This window comes from Opisthocomus hoazin, chromosome 22 (assembly GCF_030867145.1).
Source record: "Opisthocomus hoazin isolate bOpiHoa1 chromosome 22, bOpiHoa1.hap1, whole genome shotgun sequence".
NCBI classification, from domain to species: Eukaryota; Metazoa; Chordata; class Aves; order Opisthocomiformes; family Opisthocomidae; genus Opisthocomus; species Opisthocomus hoazin.
Window position 1 is genome coordinate 9,847,476 of NC_134435.1, and position 19,189 is coordinate 9,866,664.

Consider the following 19,189-nt stretch of genomic DNA (forward strand, 5'->3'; position numbering starts at 1 on the left):
GAGGTTATATAAACCAGGGGAATAGTTGAACACATCTCCAAAGGACAGCAGATGAGGCATTTTCAATCTACGAGTCATCTAGCAGCACGCACATCACCAGAATAGCACACAGCAGGGGGATCGTGGCTATGTCCCTTGGATTTCAGACAGCTACGCGAGCCACCAAAGAGTGTCATTGCCAAGAAAGGCTTATAGGCAGAAGTAAGATATTTTAATTGACTAACAAGCAGGGCTTGAAAAAGTAATTCTGTATGATTGGGATGAGCAATTGCTGCATGCTACTAAGGAGCAAAGAGGAATACAAAGGCCTCAGGGAAGATCACTTGATCCCTGGACAGCTGCATTCAAGAGCTTGTTTACAGAGGGATAAGCATCCCAGATGCAGCTACAATATGAAGGCTATGGCAAGGCTGGCTGGGGAGACAGGTTACAGTCTCCCATGAAGCACAGGGATCATCGCTTCACAGAGAGCTGCCAAGTCTCATTAATTTATCATAGGAACATGCCTTCAGTGCTCGCTCCCCTCACTTCTGCTTTGTGAGATTGACAGACATGTCTATAGACCACAAAGTGTTCTTGACAAGAGGGTAATTAACCTTCGATGTTTACGTCTCCCTCCTCTTGGTAAGTAACACACAAAGTTTGTGCGTTTGGGGAGGACTGGCTGTGAAGAAGTGGTAGTTTCCTTTTATGCTTTCGATCAGAGGTCAGGAGGACCGGAATAACAATTTTTGAGCTCTATCTCAAGTAGCAGGCAACCAAGGAAGACTTTCCTTGAGTAAATGGCCAAAGCCTTGGACTCAGGGCTTTCGGACCAGTCCCAGGTCTGCAATCAGATCTCCATCAGCCTGTATCTTCACAGCCCTTTCAGCCAGGATCTGGGACCTGCTTCATGCAAGCTCAGGACAGGGCAAGCTGAGACTCTGCCCAGCTTGAGGGAGATAGAGGTGCAGAAGTTTATACACGGATAGTGATATGTATGAGACAGAAATTGTTCCAAAGTAGTTTTTAAGTTAGATAAACATTTCAAGAGTGCGTCCCCCTGCACAAACCCCATATGGGAAAAAGCAACCATGAGTGCTAAGCAACTGGAGATGCCAGTCCATTGCCGCCACAGTAACCTGGAGGCATCTCTCTGCCTGTTAACTGTCCCAAGAAATATCAGTGTATCATATCCCTAGGCAAACTTTTCTTTCCATGTGAAACCACGGGATGAGGCAATGCGGAACACACTCCCAGATCTCACCTTATCAGCCAGCAAACTAGCAAAAATTCATATCAGAAACCATGTTTGGAAAAGACAAATGAAGGTGGTTGCTTTCAATTATGGGAAGAAAACCAGGAACCTCTGGGATTTGGGATGGATGATAGTTTGCTTTTTAAGAAATATCTTTTAAACAAAGCAGCAACAAGGGATTTTCTTTCTGAGGGATAATGTGCAATAGTCTAAGAATGAAAATACACTGCTCTACCTGATAGGAAAGAAAGGGAGAATAGGGTGAGAGTCAGGATGCATCATGGTGCTATTACTTCAACACTTGGCTGGAATAGGAGGAACTGGATGGAAAGAGTTTCTACAGCCGAAGGACTATTAGCAACATAACCACTGAACTCTGCTTCCTTCATTACTAACATCAAAAGAAAGGGGAACAATTTCATTCATTCTGCAGTTGAGCTTTAATGAGACCACTGGCTGATTCTTTGCAGATGGACATGAGTGAAGCACCACTGGTGCTGACAGAAAAGAGCATGCTGCTCAATTACAGGATTTTACTATTTCACAGACATTGAGGTAGATAGCAGGACTTCCACCTGCTCTAAACTATTGCATTAGCAAAGCCACACAGTTATTTACTTAATATGTTAGTACATGCATGACAACTGCTATGTTGTACCTGACCACATGAGCCTTCTATCCCTTGGAGTGGGCACTGTACCCCATTAGCAACCTGACAACAATTCTTGTCTCAGGTGAGCTGAATGCACTGATATTTGCAAAGGTTTTGTGTGTTTCCTTTTCTGGTCTTGAAATCGGTTATGCTGCACTTTAATGAAGCTGTCAGTGAAGGCTGTTAGTGCACGTTTGCATAGCAGAGAAATATTTCTGCTACTTGTCTCATATTTTGCATCTTTTTGCCATCCTTCTTTTCATACATTTGAGTGCAGCCTGTGGAGAATAGCAATATTAGAAAGCTAGCATTAAATCACTGCCAAATAAAATGTCAACAGAAGGTATATGCATCACTTACGCCCAATCGTACACTGCGTGCTCAGCATCCGGCTGACATTATTTGGGATGCTGCCACAAAGAGCAATGGGAGTTCAGACTGCTTCTTGGTTTTCCTTCCTTCTTAGTCACTGGGATGACTGCTGTTCCTGAGACCTGGGGTGTCCCACCTTCTCTGACCACTAGACACTCAGTATGGCCATTTTCCCAAAGGGGGACATGTGCTGGGAATGTAAATAAAACTCTCCAAGGATACAAGAGAAGGAGAGCTCATCTGAGTTAACCACCAACAATGAAGTGATTTTACTGTCTCTGGCTATTATAATCCTATCAGTCAACAAACCTATGCCATCTGACTATGCTGCATCATCTGGATTTCCACTCCAGCTATTTTCTTCAGCTATTTTCTTTTCTCTGCTTAATCTTCACGATCTTCCCCCAAGCACAAGCAGCAAGTGAAGGGGGAGAGAAAGAGAATGAATTGGAAAAGCACAGGGAGAGGCCAGGGGCTAGGCGACTGTCACTCAGAAAGCATGTTCTTTCCGTCGGACTGACACATTATAGGCACGGATCCCACATTCATCGGTGTAAGTGAAACCATCTGTGCCACAGATCTGCTCCGGCGCTTGGCCCTGACTGGCCATCCTCAGCGATGCCCCTGGGGCATGTGCTACAGCTAAGCTTTAAAGGGAACAGAGAAAAAGAGTTTAAAGCAATAAATTTCCAAATAGTCCTCATTCTTCAGGGGCTTAAATGAAATTAAAGTTTTACTTCTATGAACGAAAAATAGGGAGGAAGTGATACACTATGTGAACGCTCTTTGTTTGCAAATTCACAATATGTTTAAACTTACGGGGCTGCACCTCAGCTGGTGAAAATCTGGAAAACCCTCCTAGGCTGAGTGGATGTCTGCCAGCTGGAGACAGGCTCCCTTCCGCTGCAGCTTTCTGCTTTTTTGATATCTAATCGTTGATCAGCAGAGAGCAAGCAACCGGAGCCCAGAACATGCAAAGAATCAAATAAAATTGTATCAAACATTAAATTACAACAAGAGAATGGACATTTCTGGGTGTGAACATACTGAAGATGAAATGGGTGGATAGCAGGATTATATTCTTTTAAATAGAGAAATCTGACGAAATTTTTTGAGTTCTCAAACTATTTTCTTTGCTAAAAGCCAGTTAAATAGACCTTTGTGACTGATAAAATGGATTTGTATAATTATTTAAGGATTTCTTTTTTTGAGAAACATATAGTTATAAAAGTGGTAAAAAAAAAATCATTTCAATATTCTTCTGAAAAGAGAACAGTTTTAAAAACAGTGGGATGAGCCTTGTCACTCTCAAGCACCCCTCAAGAGAGTGACAGAGTACCTGGGCCCATCCACACACCTCTAGCAAATGCAGCATACAAAAAAAAAGCTAAAACAAGGCAAATTATCAGCAGACATAGTTTTGAAAGGTACAAATTTTTGGTAAAGTGTTTGAATGAAGTTTAGGTACAGACACTATCAAGGAAAAGTTGCGGTTTGTTTTTTTTCCAAGTCAAAGATAGGAGAGTGCCGATAAATAGTGAAAAAAAATTTTTCAGCTCAATATGAAAAGATCAAGTATTGTTTTCTAAATCCCACTTACTAATCAAGAATGAAATGATTCACCTCATTCTTCCTCCTCTTTGTGTAGTAAGAAAAATTACTGTAGACTTGGGAAACATTGATAAGGCTATAAAGATAAGTTAGAAAAACAAGGAAGGAAAGAGGGCATTTATATTTTTAAAACATTGCCTCTGTGATATGTACCAGTGCACTTCTAAGTCACAAATCCTAAGGCTGGACTGTCATCAGTGTGAAATATGTAGAATTTCATCAGCCCTTGGTGTGCTCAGGAGCTCGGACGCTGCCCTGCAGAGCCCGAGGGCTGCAGCAGTGGCTGCAAGGCAGCGTGCAGAGCTGGACCAGCTGCGTTTCAGCAGGAAATTTTAGATGCCTGATGTTGCAGTCTAAGCAGGCACTGGAAAGTCATTTTTTCTTCACTGCATGCTTGACTGAGGGTATAAGGCTGCACCTGCAACTACTTCTGTTCACGGCAAGAGTGCAAAAAGAAGAGTCCACCAAAGCAGGACTAAATCCATGCTTGCATCTGATCCTTTTAGTGCCTCTTTCCAAGTGAATAAACAGGCTTTCCTAGCGTGACAGTTGAATGGTTTTTGAGAATAACCTGACCATTTTGAACCTGCTAAGGCTTTTGACCAAGGTGAGTAAGAAATTCAGCCTCGGGGCTCTGCAGCACTATGCTCCTGAGAAGCGATGGAGCAGTAGGCTGAGCAGCACCAAAGCATCTGTCACCCTCATGCTGGAGATGGCTACTGAATGTATTTGCAGTCTGCCAAGCACTGAGCTCATGAGATGATCTCTTGGTATTCCCCAGCACATTAATCTCTATCAATCTATCCAGCCATTCCTCTATCTATGGCCAAGCAGGCACCCAGCTCAGTCAACCATACCTTAAAACCGCCTTTCAAGTCTCCTCGTGCCACTTCAAGCCTGGTATTGTTCTACCTCTCACCTAAGCTGCAAAAATTCAGTACTTCCTCTTGAATGTACTCATGTTTGCCTGACTGTTGCTGCCTCATAAACACAAAGCAAATTATCTAATTAACATCTAATTAACACACACTCTGTAGGTAACCGTGGGACAGCTGAAAAACAACTCCAAGGCACAGAAAACAGCTCTATCCCTGAGAAAAAGGCTGCCCTACTATTAGAGAGTTATATTGCTTCATAAAACACCCCCTGAGCGATATTTAAACTCCAGTGTCAGGCTTTTCCCAATTTCTGGCCCAGTTTTAGTGATTTATTCCACTACATACTTTTACATGAAACCTACTGGCAAATACTGCATGTAAACCTCCGTCTAATGACTGCTTTGGCTTCTTCCCTACTCTGACTTAATCTCAACTTTGTGCCTCTTTGAGTTCGTGTTTGTCTTTGATGTCATCAGACAACGAGCTCCACAGAGGAGGCTTTGGCACGGCTGTACCCAGCTAATGCCATTCAGTTGGATCTTGACAACTTTACTGCAAAGGCTTGCAAAAGCCAGCAGTCAGAGCTAAGTCCAAGTGAAAGTCTGCCAAGATCCACAAAAAAAAAAATTATTGAGGTCTTATCCCCCCTGAGGATAGCCAAGTAACATTTAAACAAGACTAAAGCAGCATGTTCTGCAAAAACATCGTAACAGAAAATGGCAAAAAGGTTATACAAACCAAAGGAACGTTTACATTAGGACACAGACCCAAGAAAATTACAATAAGCCATTGTTAGTTATAAATCGTCTTGAAAAGAACGTGCCAACCACAGACTCTAATAGCACAGAGGTGCTATGGCCTCATTCCCTGGTACAATACCCACAGTATCTCCAAGTCAGGAACATTTGCATTCAGCCTATTCATTTAGCCTGACAATTCAAAGAGTGACTTTCCAAACTGATCCAAATAATTGTGTTATCCTCTGGTAAACTACAGCGGGACATTGAATCAGGGAGGTATTAGCTGTAGTGCAGAAGAAATCGTTTGACCCTGAAATACTGGACTTGCAATAGCTTTGGTGACCTGGTGTGGAGCTAGTGGTAGTGGCTACACTTATGTTGCCAAGAGCTGAACAGCAGCCCCCAGGTTCCTCTGCCTCCCTGCCATCCATACAGACATCAAAGTGACAGCAATCGTATCACCAAGTCCTGAGCTCTTTGGCCTCAAAAAAGTAGGCAAAATAGGACTATCAGGCAGAACCACTTTCCTATGACTTGTGAAGTATTCAGTTAAAACTGGTCACAAGTGAACCTCTGCATCCTTTTCTTTCCCACGTGGCTTTAGACGTCAGGCAGCTGCAGTGCTGTACCAGGGCTCTCTCCCACCCCAGGGGTGATTTCTGCCTACCAGTCCTGGAGATACTCTGTTGCATTAATAAATCAAGATATTTTATGAGTGGACATTTCTGCTGTCTGTGACCCAGAAGGGAGCTCGACATTCCCCTCCTGTAGACTATATCCTATAACAGCACTTGACACTGAAGACAAATTCAGTGGAGACAGGCTGGGATCACCTTTCCTGACAGCAGGTGCTGTCTCTTCCATGGCACAGACTGCACAGGCAGTGGGAACCAGGACGGGGCACCTCTTGGCTAGGCAGCCAGTCTCGCTTTCTAGCCTGCAGCAAGAAAATGTTCTTCTTGAGAGCAAATCACCACCCACATCCTAGACATTGCCCTACGGAGGAGGTGGACCATGTCCTTCAGGTGAGTGTCTCCTTGCGCTGACTATAAAGATGGAGTCCGTGACCAGGTCATAGAGATTGGTTAGACGAGACTAATACTGACAAGGAAACTCTGAGTAGTAAAGAAGTGCCTGGGAGCTCCGAGGGAAGGCTAGACCCTTGTCAGAGCAGGGATGGCACTGACACGTAGCAGGAAAAGATTTACCCACATTGTTTGGTAGAGCACAACACCAATAAAAAAATATATATGCACCACTAGAAGTTCTGTGTCAGGGAGGAGGAGGGGAAAAAGCGATGAGACATGTCATTAAGACAGAGAAATGTTGCCATCTGAGTTTATTGAACAAATGTTTCAGGAGCTAAGGAAACGAGGTAAACCGAAGGAAAGTTGCTGGGGAAGATCAGCTCATGGGAAGTCGTGTGTAAGGGAGCTTGTCCTCCTGGGCTGGACTCCAGCACAGACTTAGCATTCAGTCAGACTGATGAGGTTCAGAGTCCTATTGCTTTCCCTGGTGAGACAAGCAGAGAGAAGAATTAGACACAGAGCATATTCAGTGCTGAAGCCCTATTCCTCAACTAACTGACCCAAGTGTTGGCTTTGTGTTAACTGGAGATAAAGAACAGTCTCAAAAGCCCAAATACTCCCTTTCATTATTATCATTAAATGAAAGATGAAAGGTTTCACACATTTGATACTATGCAGTTGGTTTGGTGAAGTACTTTTCACATGCCCTGATGAGCTTGTGGAACAGATTATGTGCTGGTGAAAATAAACAAAATATCTTTGAAGTTAACAAACAGAAGGCCACATACAGATCACAGAAATGGTCCCTTTGCATTTTCCCTTAAAATGAAAAAAGCCAATCTCCTTGCACAAGTCATGGCGCACCAGGAATGTCTAGTATACACCCATAAGCCGTTAGTCAAAAACACATTGTGAAAACAGCCCTGCATTTGTAGCAGGTACAGGAATTGATCATGAAAGGAAGGGTTTTGCCCTTGTACGTACAGGTAGGCATTGCAGAAATCACATCTGTTGCTGTATGTTTGGCCATCAGAGCCGCAGTGGGGCAAATATTCCATGGTGCAGATAGGAGAGACTTCTTGGAAGCCCTTGCAGTACTCCTGCACAGGGAAAATAGACATGAGTCTCTCTGCCTGAGAGCAAACCGTGATCCCCCCAGCATAACGAATGACACCCCACTGAGAAACAAAACTGTCTGTAGCATTATAATAACCCAACCAGCTCAAAGTTTCCTCTTGGTGGCAGATGTGATCTCATACTCTTTCTGCTCACTGCCACATCTTCTCCTGCACAGTTACAGAGCAATGGGATGGATGTTGGCTGTTCTATGACCAGTGTGAAATTCCCAAGGGGTCTCTTCAGGTCTGCACACCACCATTACCCCCCAGTTTGTAACCCAGAGCAGAGGACAGTCCCCCATGACTGTAACAGACACTGGACCTCACTCTTTGTTCCCATCCTTTCCTACTCACTTTTGTAACATCCTCCTCACAGAGTCCATCCTTCCTTTTGCCAACACTGGTCTGATGCTCCCTGGAGGAAGAAGACCATCGTTAGCCACAACCTTCCCCATTGCAACTGTAGCACAAGAACATCACCTCACTTGCACGTAGTGCACAGGAGATTTTCAGATTAATTAGCTTAGCATCGCTTGCACAGCACTAGCAAGAATGTGCCCTTATGGATCAGGCACACATCTTTTGGAATAATGCTTTCTCCAGTTGACGCATCCCTCTTTGAGGGGCCCTGGGGTTGAATGCCCATGTCAAACACCAACCAGGAAAAGAGGGGTGGACCCATCCAGCACAGGGGTTCAGAGGGAGACCATGTGCATTGCTTGGCACTCAAAGACAGATCCAATCACCACCATTTCGAATCCCCCAGGGAGAAGGACGAGTACTTACAGGTTGTAGGCACACAGTGTACACTCGCTGGCATAAGTGACACCATCGGTGCCACAGACAGGAGAGTAGATCATCGTGCAGGCCAGCATCTCTCTGCCATCCTGCAGCGTCGATGTTTGGTACCGGCTGCAGTTGAGCTGGGCAACAAAGATGGGAAAAGCTCTGGCATGGGCTCTGCTCTGTGGAAGGGTGGCCAGACACACCACACCCCCCACTTATGCTCTGCCTTTTAGGATCTGCCATGGGACAAATTATGGTTATAGATTAACTCATTCTTCTTGGAAAACTAGCAATTTCCTTTCGTAGCCTTATGCTGGAGAAGAGTGAATCAAGGCTTGAAGGTAGATATCACTCATTCAGCTTTGTATTTATCATGATGTCCCTATACCTTGCTGAACCTACCAGGATATTACAAAATGCAGCTCAAAAATAATCTGCAAATCAAAATGGCATGATTTATGCCCTTCCCGCGAGAGAGCTGACTGTGACCAAGGAGTTTTTCATAGCCCACAAGAATGGAGGGGAGATGTGATGACAGGCCTTTTGTTGCAAGGGGACGGCTCCGAGTGTTGAAATCTGTCAGCAGGACTGACAGCAGTTGAAGCTGATTTACACCGGTTGAAGAACTGGCCTTGCGTTTTAGCACTCCCAGTTTCTCCAGTGCGAGCTCTTCCTCCCTGATTTATGTATCTCACTCGGTTTGAGCACAGAGCGTACTCAGGAAACAAAGGAATGACATTTCATAGTTTGTTTGTATAGATATCAAATATCTGACTCTGGATGTTGACTCTTTCAAACACAGGCTAATGAGATGGCTTTGGTCTCCTATTCCCCAGTGAGTGTAAATAGTTTAGAGCTGGCCAAATATAGTTAATCTAGTATTTTTACAAGATTCATTGTTGGTATACATTAGATTACATTGCATTTACAGAAAAAAAAACAGAGAGGGCTTTGAATCCCCTGGTACATTAGGTATCAGCATTCAAAACACAGGCAATTTTCTAATCTTTGCAGAGCATCCTTTTGTAAAATGCAAGCATGCAGAAGGTAATGGGTACCCTGGTTCCTCTGTGTCCCCTTCCCATACTGCCAAGGCAGACTGCTAAGTTCCCACCGCAGCCATGATCGACTGCTGTGGGAAAGGGATTTCTTCTTGCAAAGCCCTAAATCATTTATGCTACCTGTCTCATTAATCATTCCTCACCTGTCGTCTCCTCTTTCTTCTCCTGACTGCGTGCAGGAAATGCACAATGTTCCTGCTGCCGGGAGGGTGATGTCCACCCACAGAAAGAAGGACAGCACAAGCTGTGACCCCCAGTGGAGGCTACACCACCAAAAGCAGCCAGCATGTGTTCAAGTTATGCAATTAGCACCAGCTTCAGCTCTTCTTTTTCTTTAGGCTTCACTTACTTGGGGAACTTCCTCTATGCACCTTCCATCATGCTTCTTGGCAACACTGGTTCCAAATACGCTGGAAGAGAAAACAGAGTTAAAAATGCTTGGCAAGTGACTCTGCTGAGCTGTCAGGGGGTGAACTCCAGGGCTTACATGTTATGGGCACACAGCGCACAGTCATTGCTGTAGGTGACACCATCCGTCCCACAGATCTCGCGCAGGATGAAGGGGCAGGCTGTGATGGCTTCGCCGGTTTTGGTATTGCTCAGGTATCTGCTGCAGTCAACCTGGGGACATAAAACAACAGTGCTGGGTCAGCTGCTGGGAGATGGAAGAGTGCTTCTTCTGCAGCCTGCCCATTCGGATCCTCCAGATTTTTAAAGGTTTTTGCCAGAGGAAAATCAGAGGGTTTTTAAGTTTACTGTTCCATTAGAAATGAATGAAGTAATTGTAGTTGGGTGTGGTATTGTCTGCTAACAGCGGGAAGAATTTAACAGCTGGCCAAAAAGATGATTTTCCTAGACTAGTAAGTATCCATGTTTTAAAATAAGCATTTAACCCAAGGAATCTGATTTAAAGTGTTTGATATTAAGTCTACCTTGACATAGTTTTCCCCTCTACACTGCCCTAGTGAGGCCTCATCTAGAGTACTGTGTCCAGTTCTGGGCTCCCCAGTTCAAGAAAGATGAAGAGCTACTGGAGAGAGTCCAGCAGAGGGCTACGAGGATGATGAGGGGACTGGAACATCTCCCCTACAAGGAGACGTTGAGGGAACTGGGCTTGTTCAGCCTGAATAAGAGAAGGCTGCGAGGGGACCTTATAAATGCTTACAAATATCTGAAGGGTGGGTGTCAGGAGGATGGGGCCAAGCTCTTTTCAGTGGTGCCCAGTAACAGGACAAGGGGCAATGGGCACAAACTGAGGCACAGGAAGTTCCGTCTGAACATGAGGAAGAACTTCTTCCCTCTGAGGGTGATGGAGCACTGGAACAGGCTGCCCAGGGAGGCTGTGGAGTCTCCTTCTCTGGAGATATTCCAGACCCGCCTGGACAAAGTCCTGTGCAGCCTGCTGTAGGTGACCCTGCTTCGGCAGGAGGGTTGGACTAGATGACCCACAGAGGTCCCTTCCAACCCCTACTATTCTGTGATTCTGTGATTCTGTGATAGTTAACTAAATCTGAGATTTTGTTTCAGCTTTTTCAAAACAGCAGGAAGCACTGTTTCACCACCTGCTGTTGCAAAAATATTTGCAATATATAAAATTTAACAGTTTAAATATTTGAGGATAAATAAACAAACACCTATTGGAAGTCAGTCTACACTAGCTAAGTGTCACTGACACATCACTGTCATTTTGCATAGTTTCCCCAATGCAGCGTCTCTTATTACTGATATTTCCCACATGGTCCAAGAGGAAATTAAAGCAAAGACAGCATTTTAACAGTGTGCCTTTTCTATATGAAATACATTGCAGTCCCTCAGGACGCATGAAGTTATTTTCGGTGCTTTAGAGCTGCTCTGCATAAGCAGAATAAATGCGTTGAGATATTATCAGCACGTATTTTTACTGTGCAGGATAATAAAGCTATTTTTGTATGCGTATCTTGGAGCAGATTTTTCCTGGCTGACCAGAGCATGCGGACTTTTTAGCCTGCTTGTCTAGTGCAATGGAAATCCTAGTACTGAATGAATACACAGACTTTTAACACAGCCTGTCTTCCTCTCCTACTGCACTAAAATGTGCTGCGTGGTTCTTGGTCTGCCTCTGGTGATTTCTGTACAGAGATCTGCAGTACTGGAACATTTTGTTTCTGAAGTCCTGGCCTGTTTCCTTTCTCTCTTGCCCACATGTACAGCACATCACCCCTCTGTGCACCCAGGAGCACAGCGGGTGCACTGAGCCCAGCCAGAATCTTCCTGGAGGCAGGAGAAAAAGTAGGAGATGGCCCATATTTTATAGCTGCTTACACTTACAGAAGTACTTTCCTCCTTGCATCTTCCCTCATGGCTTTTCTTAACTTCAGTCCCATGTTCTCTGAAAGGGAGAGGTTAGCGTTAGCATGCTCACTGGCTGAGCCCTGTGACACCCAGGTGCCACAGAAAGCAAACCAAACTCATAGCCAATATATATGATAAAGGAGGCGTCTCATTGCCTGATGAATCAGCTTCTCTCAGTCATTAGCAGGCGTAATCCTAAGCGGTAACAGACCTATGAAGTCCCCTCACTGTGTGCTATGCAGCAGAACCATCCACTCTTTCCTCTGCCCAGATACCACAGCCTTCATAATGTGCTCAGACTGAGAGTTAGCTCTCCCACAGCTCCCTTGAGGAGGACAAACAGAGCATCAGGGAACAAAATCAATGTGACAGGTGCTTCAGGAGGTGAAAGAGAAACAGAGAGAGACATACAGATATGTTAGTAGCAAAAGAAAATTTGTCTGGAGCACTAACCATGGCTAGTCACTCCAAAAGAGAGTCCTATGTACAGTACTTACAGGTTATGGGCACAGATGCCACATTCGTTGTCATAAGTAAATCCGTCTGTGCCGCAGACTGGGAGCAGGATCCTTGGACAGGGTATCAGGGATTTACCACCCTTAATCATTCTTGGTGGGTATTGGCTGCAATCGATCTGCAAAACGCAGGAGTGTCAAACAGGGGAAATCCTTGTTCGCTGAGAAAAACCCCAGTGTAACCTCCTGCCATGCCTTTTGCGCTGGGATGCTGAGACAACACTAGCACCACGTTTCAGTTCTCTCAAAACCAGGCCAAGTTCTGCATGAATCTTCTCATGCACAGAGGGAACTGCACAGCACTACACAGTTTGTGAGATAACAAATCACTAGGGTAAGTAGCTTGGTCAAACCCAAACACAAGACATGCCAGAAAAGCAAAAGAAGGGAAAAACATAGTCCCCTTTTCATTCTGCAGTGTAGATACAAACAAAACACCAAAACAGTCAGGAATTTTGACTTTGCTGACATTGCATTTGAAGAGCATCCTCAAAGGAAGATACAAGCCCAAACTGACCAACTTCCACATTTATGTGTTGGCATGTCCTAGACACCAACCCTGGGACTTCCTGGCTGATACGCTCAGATCAAAACTTCAGGTGTGCTCCATATCACAGAATATACCCCGACTCCAAAGGTTGGAGTAGGTATGAATTTGTAATGTAAACCCTGTGCCTAACTCCCATGCAACCTATGTTGCTGTGCAGGTAAAGAGGGCCCACAGGACAGATGGGATTCGTAGGCATCCTCAACACAAGGGGCTGACAAGACTTAACAAACATGTGGAGAAAGCCAAGCTTCAGGCCAGCTCACTTTCAGAGTAGATGTAGCCTCAGGGAACCTTTCAGTTGATACAGCTAAGAGGAGGAATATGCCTTCAATGCAACACTCACCTCGGCAGTCTCCTGTCTGCATTTTCCATTATGCTTTTTGCTAACATGGGTCCTGTGTATTCTGGAAGAGGGAAACAATAAAGCTGAGGAACTAAATGCTTAACCTCTTGGTCGCGGTCACATGCAAAATGAAGCAAACCACAGCTTCAGACTCTATATGAGTCTATCAGAATAGCTGCTTTACTTTACTCATTAACTAGCTCATCACATCTTCTCATAAGGTGCAATTTAAAGCAATATTCTGAACTATTCCTTCCTCCACTCGGTCACTGCCCAGCCCACAGACTAATCCAAGGAGCTGCCATCTGACTCTTCAAGGTTTCCGCTCATGAGCACAAAGAAGGTATCAGAAGGAAACTTAAGATAAATTCAAAACCAGTCCGGTTCCTAAGAGCCTTGAAGAAATAGGCATAAGCAGAAATGCAGAAGGATGGTTCTCAGGACTGCATAGAATTGCTGGCTACTGAGAAGGAGTGCTCTATGTATGGCACTTACCCATTGTGGGCACAGATCCCACATTCATTATCATATGTAATGCCATCTGTGCCGCAAACTGGATTCAGGTTCCTTGGACAGGATACTAATACTTTGCCATCTTCAGTGGTTGCTGTTGGGTACTTACTGCAGTCAGTCTGTCAAAATAAGGAGAATTAGCTCTGATGGAGCCCTTGCTATGCAAGAGAAGTTGATGCAAAACCTTTTCATTCTGTATCCCAGACTCCATTGTTTCTGCAAAAAGGCAAAGCTCTAATACACTGAAGCGAAATCTTCAGTCAGAAATGAGTTTTCTGCATATTGTCCTATTTTTCAAAGAATGGAGAAAAAGGGCTGTCTTGGAGAAGGGATCCTTCGGGGAGAAGAACACGTATAAAATTTTGGACCCATTCTCATAAAAAAAATGGTCTTGGATTTACTGGAAAACATTTTTCACCAGCTGGAAATCTGACTAATAATGTTTTGATTTGTGTTGGTTTTCTCCCCACTTCTCCAGCTCTGTGATTACGTATTAATTCAGATTCCCTGTAGTTAAGCATGGGGTTTAAAACAACAGAGAAAAAATTATTATCTGTCAGTTGGATTCTACACCCCATATAGAAGTTTCTCCTCCTGAGTCACCAGACTGTTGGCCCTGTACAAATATACAGTAAACTATACTCTAGAAATGTGTATGCTTAGAGGTCTTATGAGTCTCACTATGTCCGTGAAAGCAACCAGCATGGGAGTTTTGAATCCCTGACGCAAAGGGTGGAAATGCTTGTGATCTCCAGAGAGAAAACTGCCAACCTGCACAACAGTGGCAAATGAAATCTTGGGTCTCCCCTTCCCCTGGGCACAAAAGCCAGCTTAGTACGTAGGGAAGCGAGTTCTGCAGCGCTGGCTCACTGCAGCTTCTCATTTCATATCCATCTCCTTTCTCCTTTGTCGTTTCAGTGTGCTATACACGGAGCGAGCCTCTCTTTTGAGCCGGGAGGATGCGAAATTCACCCTCACTGGGCAGAAAAGGAAAGCATGGGCGGGGACCCTCATAGCCTTATCATACTGTCCTCTTCCAGTTTCTGAGGGAAATCTGTGGGGTTCTCAGGATTATCTCTACTAACAGCCCTAAGAGATGGATTTTTTTACTTCTGTTACACTTACTGTGACAATCTGCTTGCATTCTCCATCATATATTTTGCTAACGTTGGTGTCATGTTGTCTGAAAGAAAGAGATTCTTTGGTTAGAAAGCCTCAAGAATAACTTTTCCCATTACGCTCCAGGCACTGGCACAAGAAAGCAAGGTCCCACCCGCCTTGTGGGACACTACAGCTGCTTGACTTGTCTGAATGTGCCCCATGGATGGTAGCAGCAAATGCATGGTATTTCTATACAACACGGTAATCGGGTGTTAGGAGAAATTAGGTGTTATAACTAACACTTTGATCTGTTCAAGGCACTGCTCTAGATTGTCCTCTGGTTCTTTTGTGATTCCCCTCATGAGAACAGACAGAAAATGTGGAAAAAAATTCAGGAATTATAAGCAGCCAGCTCCAAAGAGACCTACAGAGACTCCTGGCTTAAGAAAGACCAGTGTTTTACAAAGTGCTGCTGAGAGCCTGAACTACTGTTAATTACCCAGAGAATGTTCTATGCACAAGACTTACGCATTATAGGCACAGATCCCGCACTCGTTGTCGTAAGTGAAGCTATCTGAGCCACAGACTGGTTTCAGTATCCTTGGGCACGCTACCATGACATGACCATCTACTACAGTTCTTTGGAACCTGCTGCAATCAATCTGTAAAAATAGCAGGAATAGAGATAGAATAAAACACCACATTTTTGATATAAAGATATAATGCTCCTACTTACTCTGCTTACTCTCTCTCAACCCTTGGGGACAAATCGAGCATCTAACCAATCCCACTATCAAAAGTGGAAGGCAGAGCAGGTTCTGTGGGAATTTTCTCCTGCTGAAAAAAAAATGGCATAGCAAGAAGGACTGTGGTTTGGATTTTGTGAGGTCCTTCACAAGATCCTGCTGGAGCTATCCAGGTGGTGAGATGTAACCTTCAGCCAACACAAACGTCTTCATTTTATTCCAAATTACAGATGCTAGAAGTCTGAATTGGAAAAGCACAGAGACATGATACCAGACAGCCCATAAAAAGCCCTCTCAGCTTTGGTTATCATCAGGTTTTAATTCCCTTTGGGCTGTACCCAGCTGTGAATGTTCTGTTTTCCTCTTGTGTGGTGTTTGAACTGTCCCCTTTCACAGCCAGCTGAAGTCTTCCGCGGACTTTGTCTTACCTCAATAGTTTTTGGCTCGCATTCTCCATCGTGTTCTTTCTCCACACTGTCCGTGTGTTCCCTAGAAGAAAGTAGGCCTGTATCAGAGATCGCAGAGAGCAGCATCGCCCCGAGGCTGGTGGTGTCCGCTACCTCACATGCTCCTCTGCCCAGTCCACCTTCGGGGGATGAAGCTGCCACCCTTACCTCGAGTCCCTGGCCCTGCAGCTTCTGCTGGATTTCCAGCAATACTCACTTGTTGTGGAGGCAGATCCCACACTCATTGCTGTACGTGGTGCCGTCGGTGCCGCAGACTGGCTTCAAGTTCCTTGGGCAAGCTACCCAGACTGTCCCATCCTTGCTAATGCCACTGGAGTACTGGCTGCAATCAACCTGCAAAAGCAGCACAGAATCAGCCCCAACGTTGGCTCCCTCATGCAAAGAAGTCCCCATGCAGCCTCCCACCACCACAGCCACAGCGTCTGCAGCTCCTGCCAGGAGGTAAATTAGAGATATTCTTTTGAATCTGCTCAGGCAGTCAGGAGGAGTGAATCTTCTCTACAGAAGTTTCTGATTATGCTTTCCTGCCGGGGTCCGGGGGAGGCACGGCACGGAGGAAGGATGGCTGTGGGTGAGACGGTGCCTAATGAAGGCAGCTGGTAATTGGGAGCCTGGTTGTACACCAGAGCCCCTCAGCTCAAAGTCTGATCGTTTAAAACCGTGCTGCAGTCTCTGGTGAGTTACAGGAGTCTTGTAACTGCGTGGGAAGAACCTGCAGACAAATCCATCGTGCAGACCCTGCTGTTTTCCTCTCTATGATATAGGTATAGAAAACCTATGCACGGAACACAGTTCTGCAGATCTTACTGCATAGAGAAAAATATCAGAATCGCAGTCTTTGACGCTTTCAAACATATCATCTTTAGACAGTATTCCTCATGAGGAGGTACCCTACTGCCTTTGGATTGGAGTAACTAAACTATGTCTAAGAGCTAATGTAACAGGATTGTATAACTACTTCTCGCTTTCTTATTTTTATTTAATGACCCAAAAATAGTGTAAAACATGGGGGATCTTTTACTTTCTTGTGAAACTGGCAATATGATTCAATCATGCACTGGCAAATATCATTGGAATAGCCAAACTTTCATTAGATTTAATCCACTTGCTCATCAGGTAATTACATACTGTTTCTACTTTACCGGAAATCTGGAACAGAACAGAATAAGCAGATCTGTAGCTCACCTCAACTCCAAAGGCAATACCTGAAAGAAGAAAATGGAGACAGAGTAGTAAAAAAAAAAAAAGAAATCAAATTATTGATACACAGAGAAGGTATATGTAAATCTTTTCATGAAACTGTTAAATTCAATGACTGTTGTTGATGAGTTTATTTGGTTTAGGAAAATACGGAGTTTTACTTTATGCCAGAAAACGGCCATAGGATGTATTGAAAACTACAAAATAACATTTCATTGCACTTTTGAGGGGAGATAAAACAAGGGAGAGCACATATATTAATCCATCCCTTAGATGTTGCAGGGAAGTGATATGGGTATTCAGTACTCTTGGATTTTAACCTCTTCTAAGAGACTTTATATTTGACATTCAAAAGTTTGGACATGCTTGTTCAAGATGACTGTCAACTACTGGCACTGTCCATCTCCAAACACATCCTTCTCAGATCCCAGGAACAGCACGGTAAAATTACAGAGCAATCCTAGAGGTTAAAGTTTGCATTTATATTGCCCACATGGATACAGCTGCCATTTCTAACAGTTTTACTTTGCTCTTACAGACAGCACTCCCATGCGCAAGCTCCTGCACTGCACTAAGACTGCTCCTTCAGCAGTTTGCTCCCATAAACCAAGCACATGAAAACAGTGGTCTGTAAGAGGTTTGTTGAAACCTCAGTCTTGAAGTCTAATTATTTGCCACACTGTATCAGGAAGAATATTTCTTTGTGGAATAAGGCTGTCCTGCACATTGCAAGACCCAAATACTTTTACTGAAATAAAAAATCAGCACCGATTCTGTTAGATCAATCTCTGCAATATCCCAGGAAACACTCACCTAAGCAGCAGCAAAGGGCTAGAGCAGCCTTCACGAAAACCCCTGTTACCTTCATGGCAGACAGAGCTACTGCTCCAGTGCAGCCTGCTAGCTCTCTGTGCAGGAGAGGAAGATTGCAGGTAGCAGCAGGAATATATAGCACACCAGGACATCAAGTGGTCCCACCTTATTAGGTAACGCTCCAAGTCTGTCATCAACGTTCAAAGCCAAAAATATATTTACCTAGCTCTAGATGTCTAGCTAATGATTGACACAGGCATGTATGCCAGGAAGGGGCCTTTGTGTGCCTCGAGGGGAGCAGGGAGTGTGCCAGGACCCCTCTCCTCCCGGATGGATCTGTCCCAGCCCGGGGCTGCCCCTCGCATGGCTGTGGCACTTTGCAGGCTCACATCTAGCCTGCGACTGGCTAAATGCAATTAGGTCTTTCTCCTCCTCTATAGTTTTCAACTGAGCTGCTAGCTGATAGCAGAAACCCTCATTATTTAACCTCAGAGCATGATTTTGTACTCTTCACTGCTGTATTTCATCCCAGTTTGAGCCCAGGCAATTTGAGACCAGAAGGTCACCCTGTGCTCTGCGGGAGAAATCCTGCTCTTCTCCTGGTTTAAAAACTCAGCAGTGCTCTGCTCCACGTGCTAACTTTTTCTGTATTACAGCAATGAGCAAAAATACTAAGTTAGGTCCTAAAATCTATCTTTCTGGCTGTTCGCTGATAATTCCTATGGCACCCTCTGCTTATCTGCTACCATCTCCCGCATGGCCAGTTCCTGACCCACCTCGCGAAGCCTAACTGACACCATGCCACAGGGCAGCAGGCCAAACACTTTTGTTGTCTGCATAGACTAGATGTACTCTACTTCCTTTGTCTAGGAAGTCAGCCAACTTTGCAAAGATTGATACCAGCCCACGCATGGTTTCCTTCCTGGAAGCTCACTGTGTACATTATCTCTTTACATCTTATATCTTTAGTTTTCTTCAAATTTCTCCTGAAGGTTTGCCCACTATTAAGGTAACAGAAGTCAGATTGGTCGTCTTTTGTCCCTTATTTAAGCAGGTTTTTTTTAGCATTTCCTTGGACTGATCTCAATTCCAGTCTTCTCAATTGGGATCCTAAAGCCTCCAAACTT

General features: G+C 44.5%; 1 protein-coding gene across 1 annotated transcript; it reads right to left on the bottom strand.

Annotated features, from left to right (window-relative positions):
- Nucleotides 1-6,812: 6,812 nt before the first annotated feature.
- Nucleotides 6,813-18,186, bottom strand: LOC104336734 (serine peptidase inhibitor Kazal type 5). The gene is made up of 16 exons (XM_009942586.2): nucleotides 18,063-18,186; nucleotides 17,235-17,254; nucleotides 16,246-16,382; nucleotides 16,011-16,071; nucleotides 15,365-15,498; nucleotides 14,861-14,918; nucleotides 13,718-13,854; nucleotides 13,223-13,283; nucleotides 12,312-12,448; nucleotides 11,791-11,851; nucleotides 9,971-10,104; nucleotides 9,833-9,893; nucleotides 8,423-8,559; nucleotides 7,991-8,051; nucleotides 7,503-7,618; nucleotides 6,813-7,002 (listed from the first exon to the last, which is right to left on the bottom strand). Exons 1-16 carry the CDS (start codon nucleotides 18,115-18,117, stop codon nucleotides 6,957-6,959), a joined length of 1,416 nt encoding a protein of 471 aa, XP_009940888.1. The 5' UTR covers nucleotides 18,118-18,186; the 3' UTR covers nucleotides 6,813-6,956.
- Nucleotides 18,187-19,189: the final 1,003 nt, after the last annotated feature.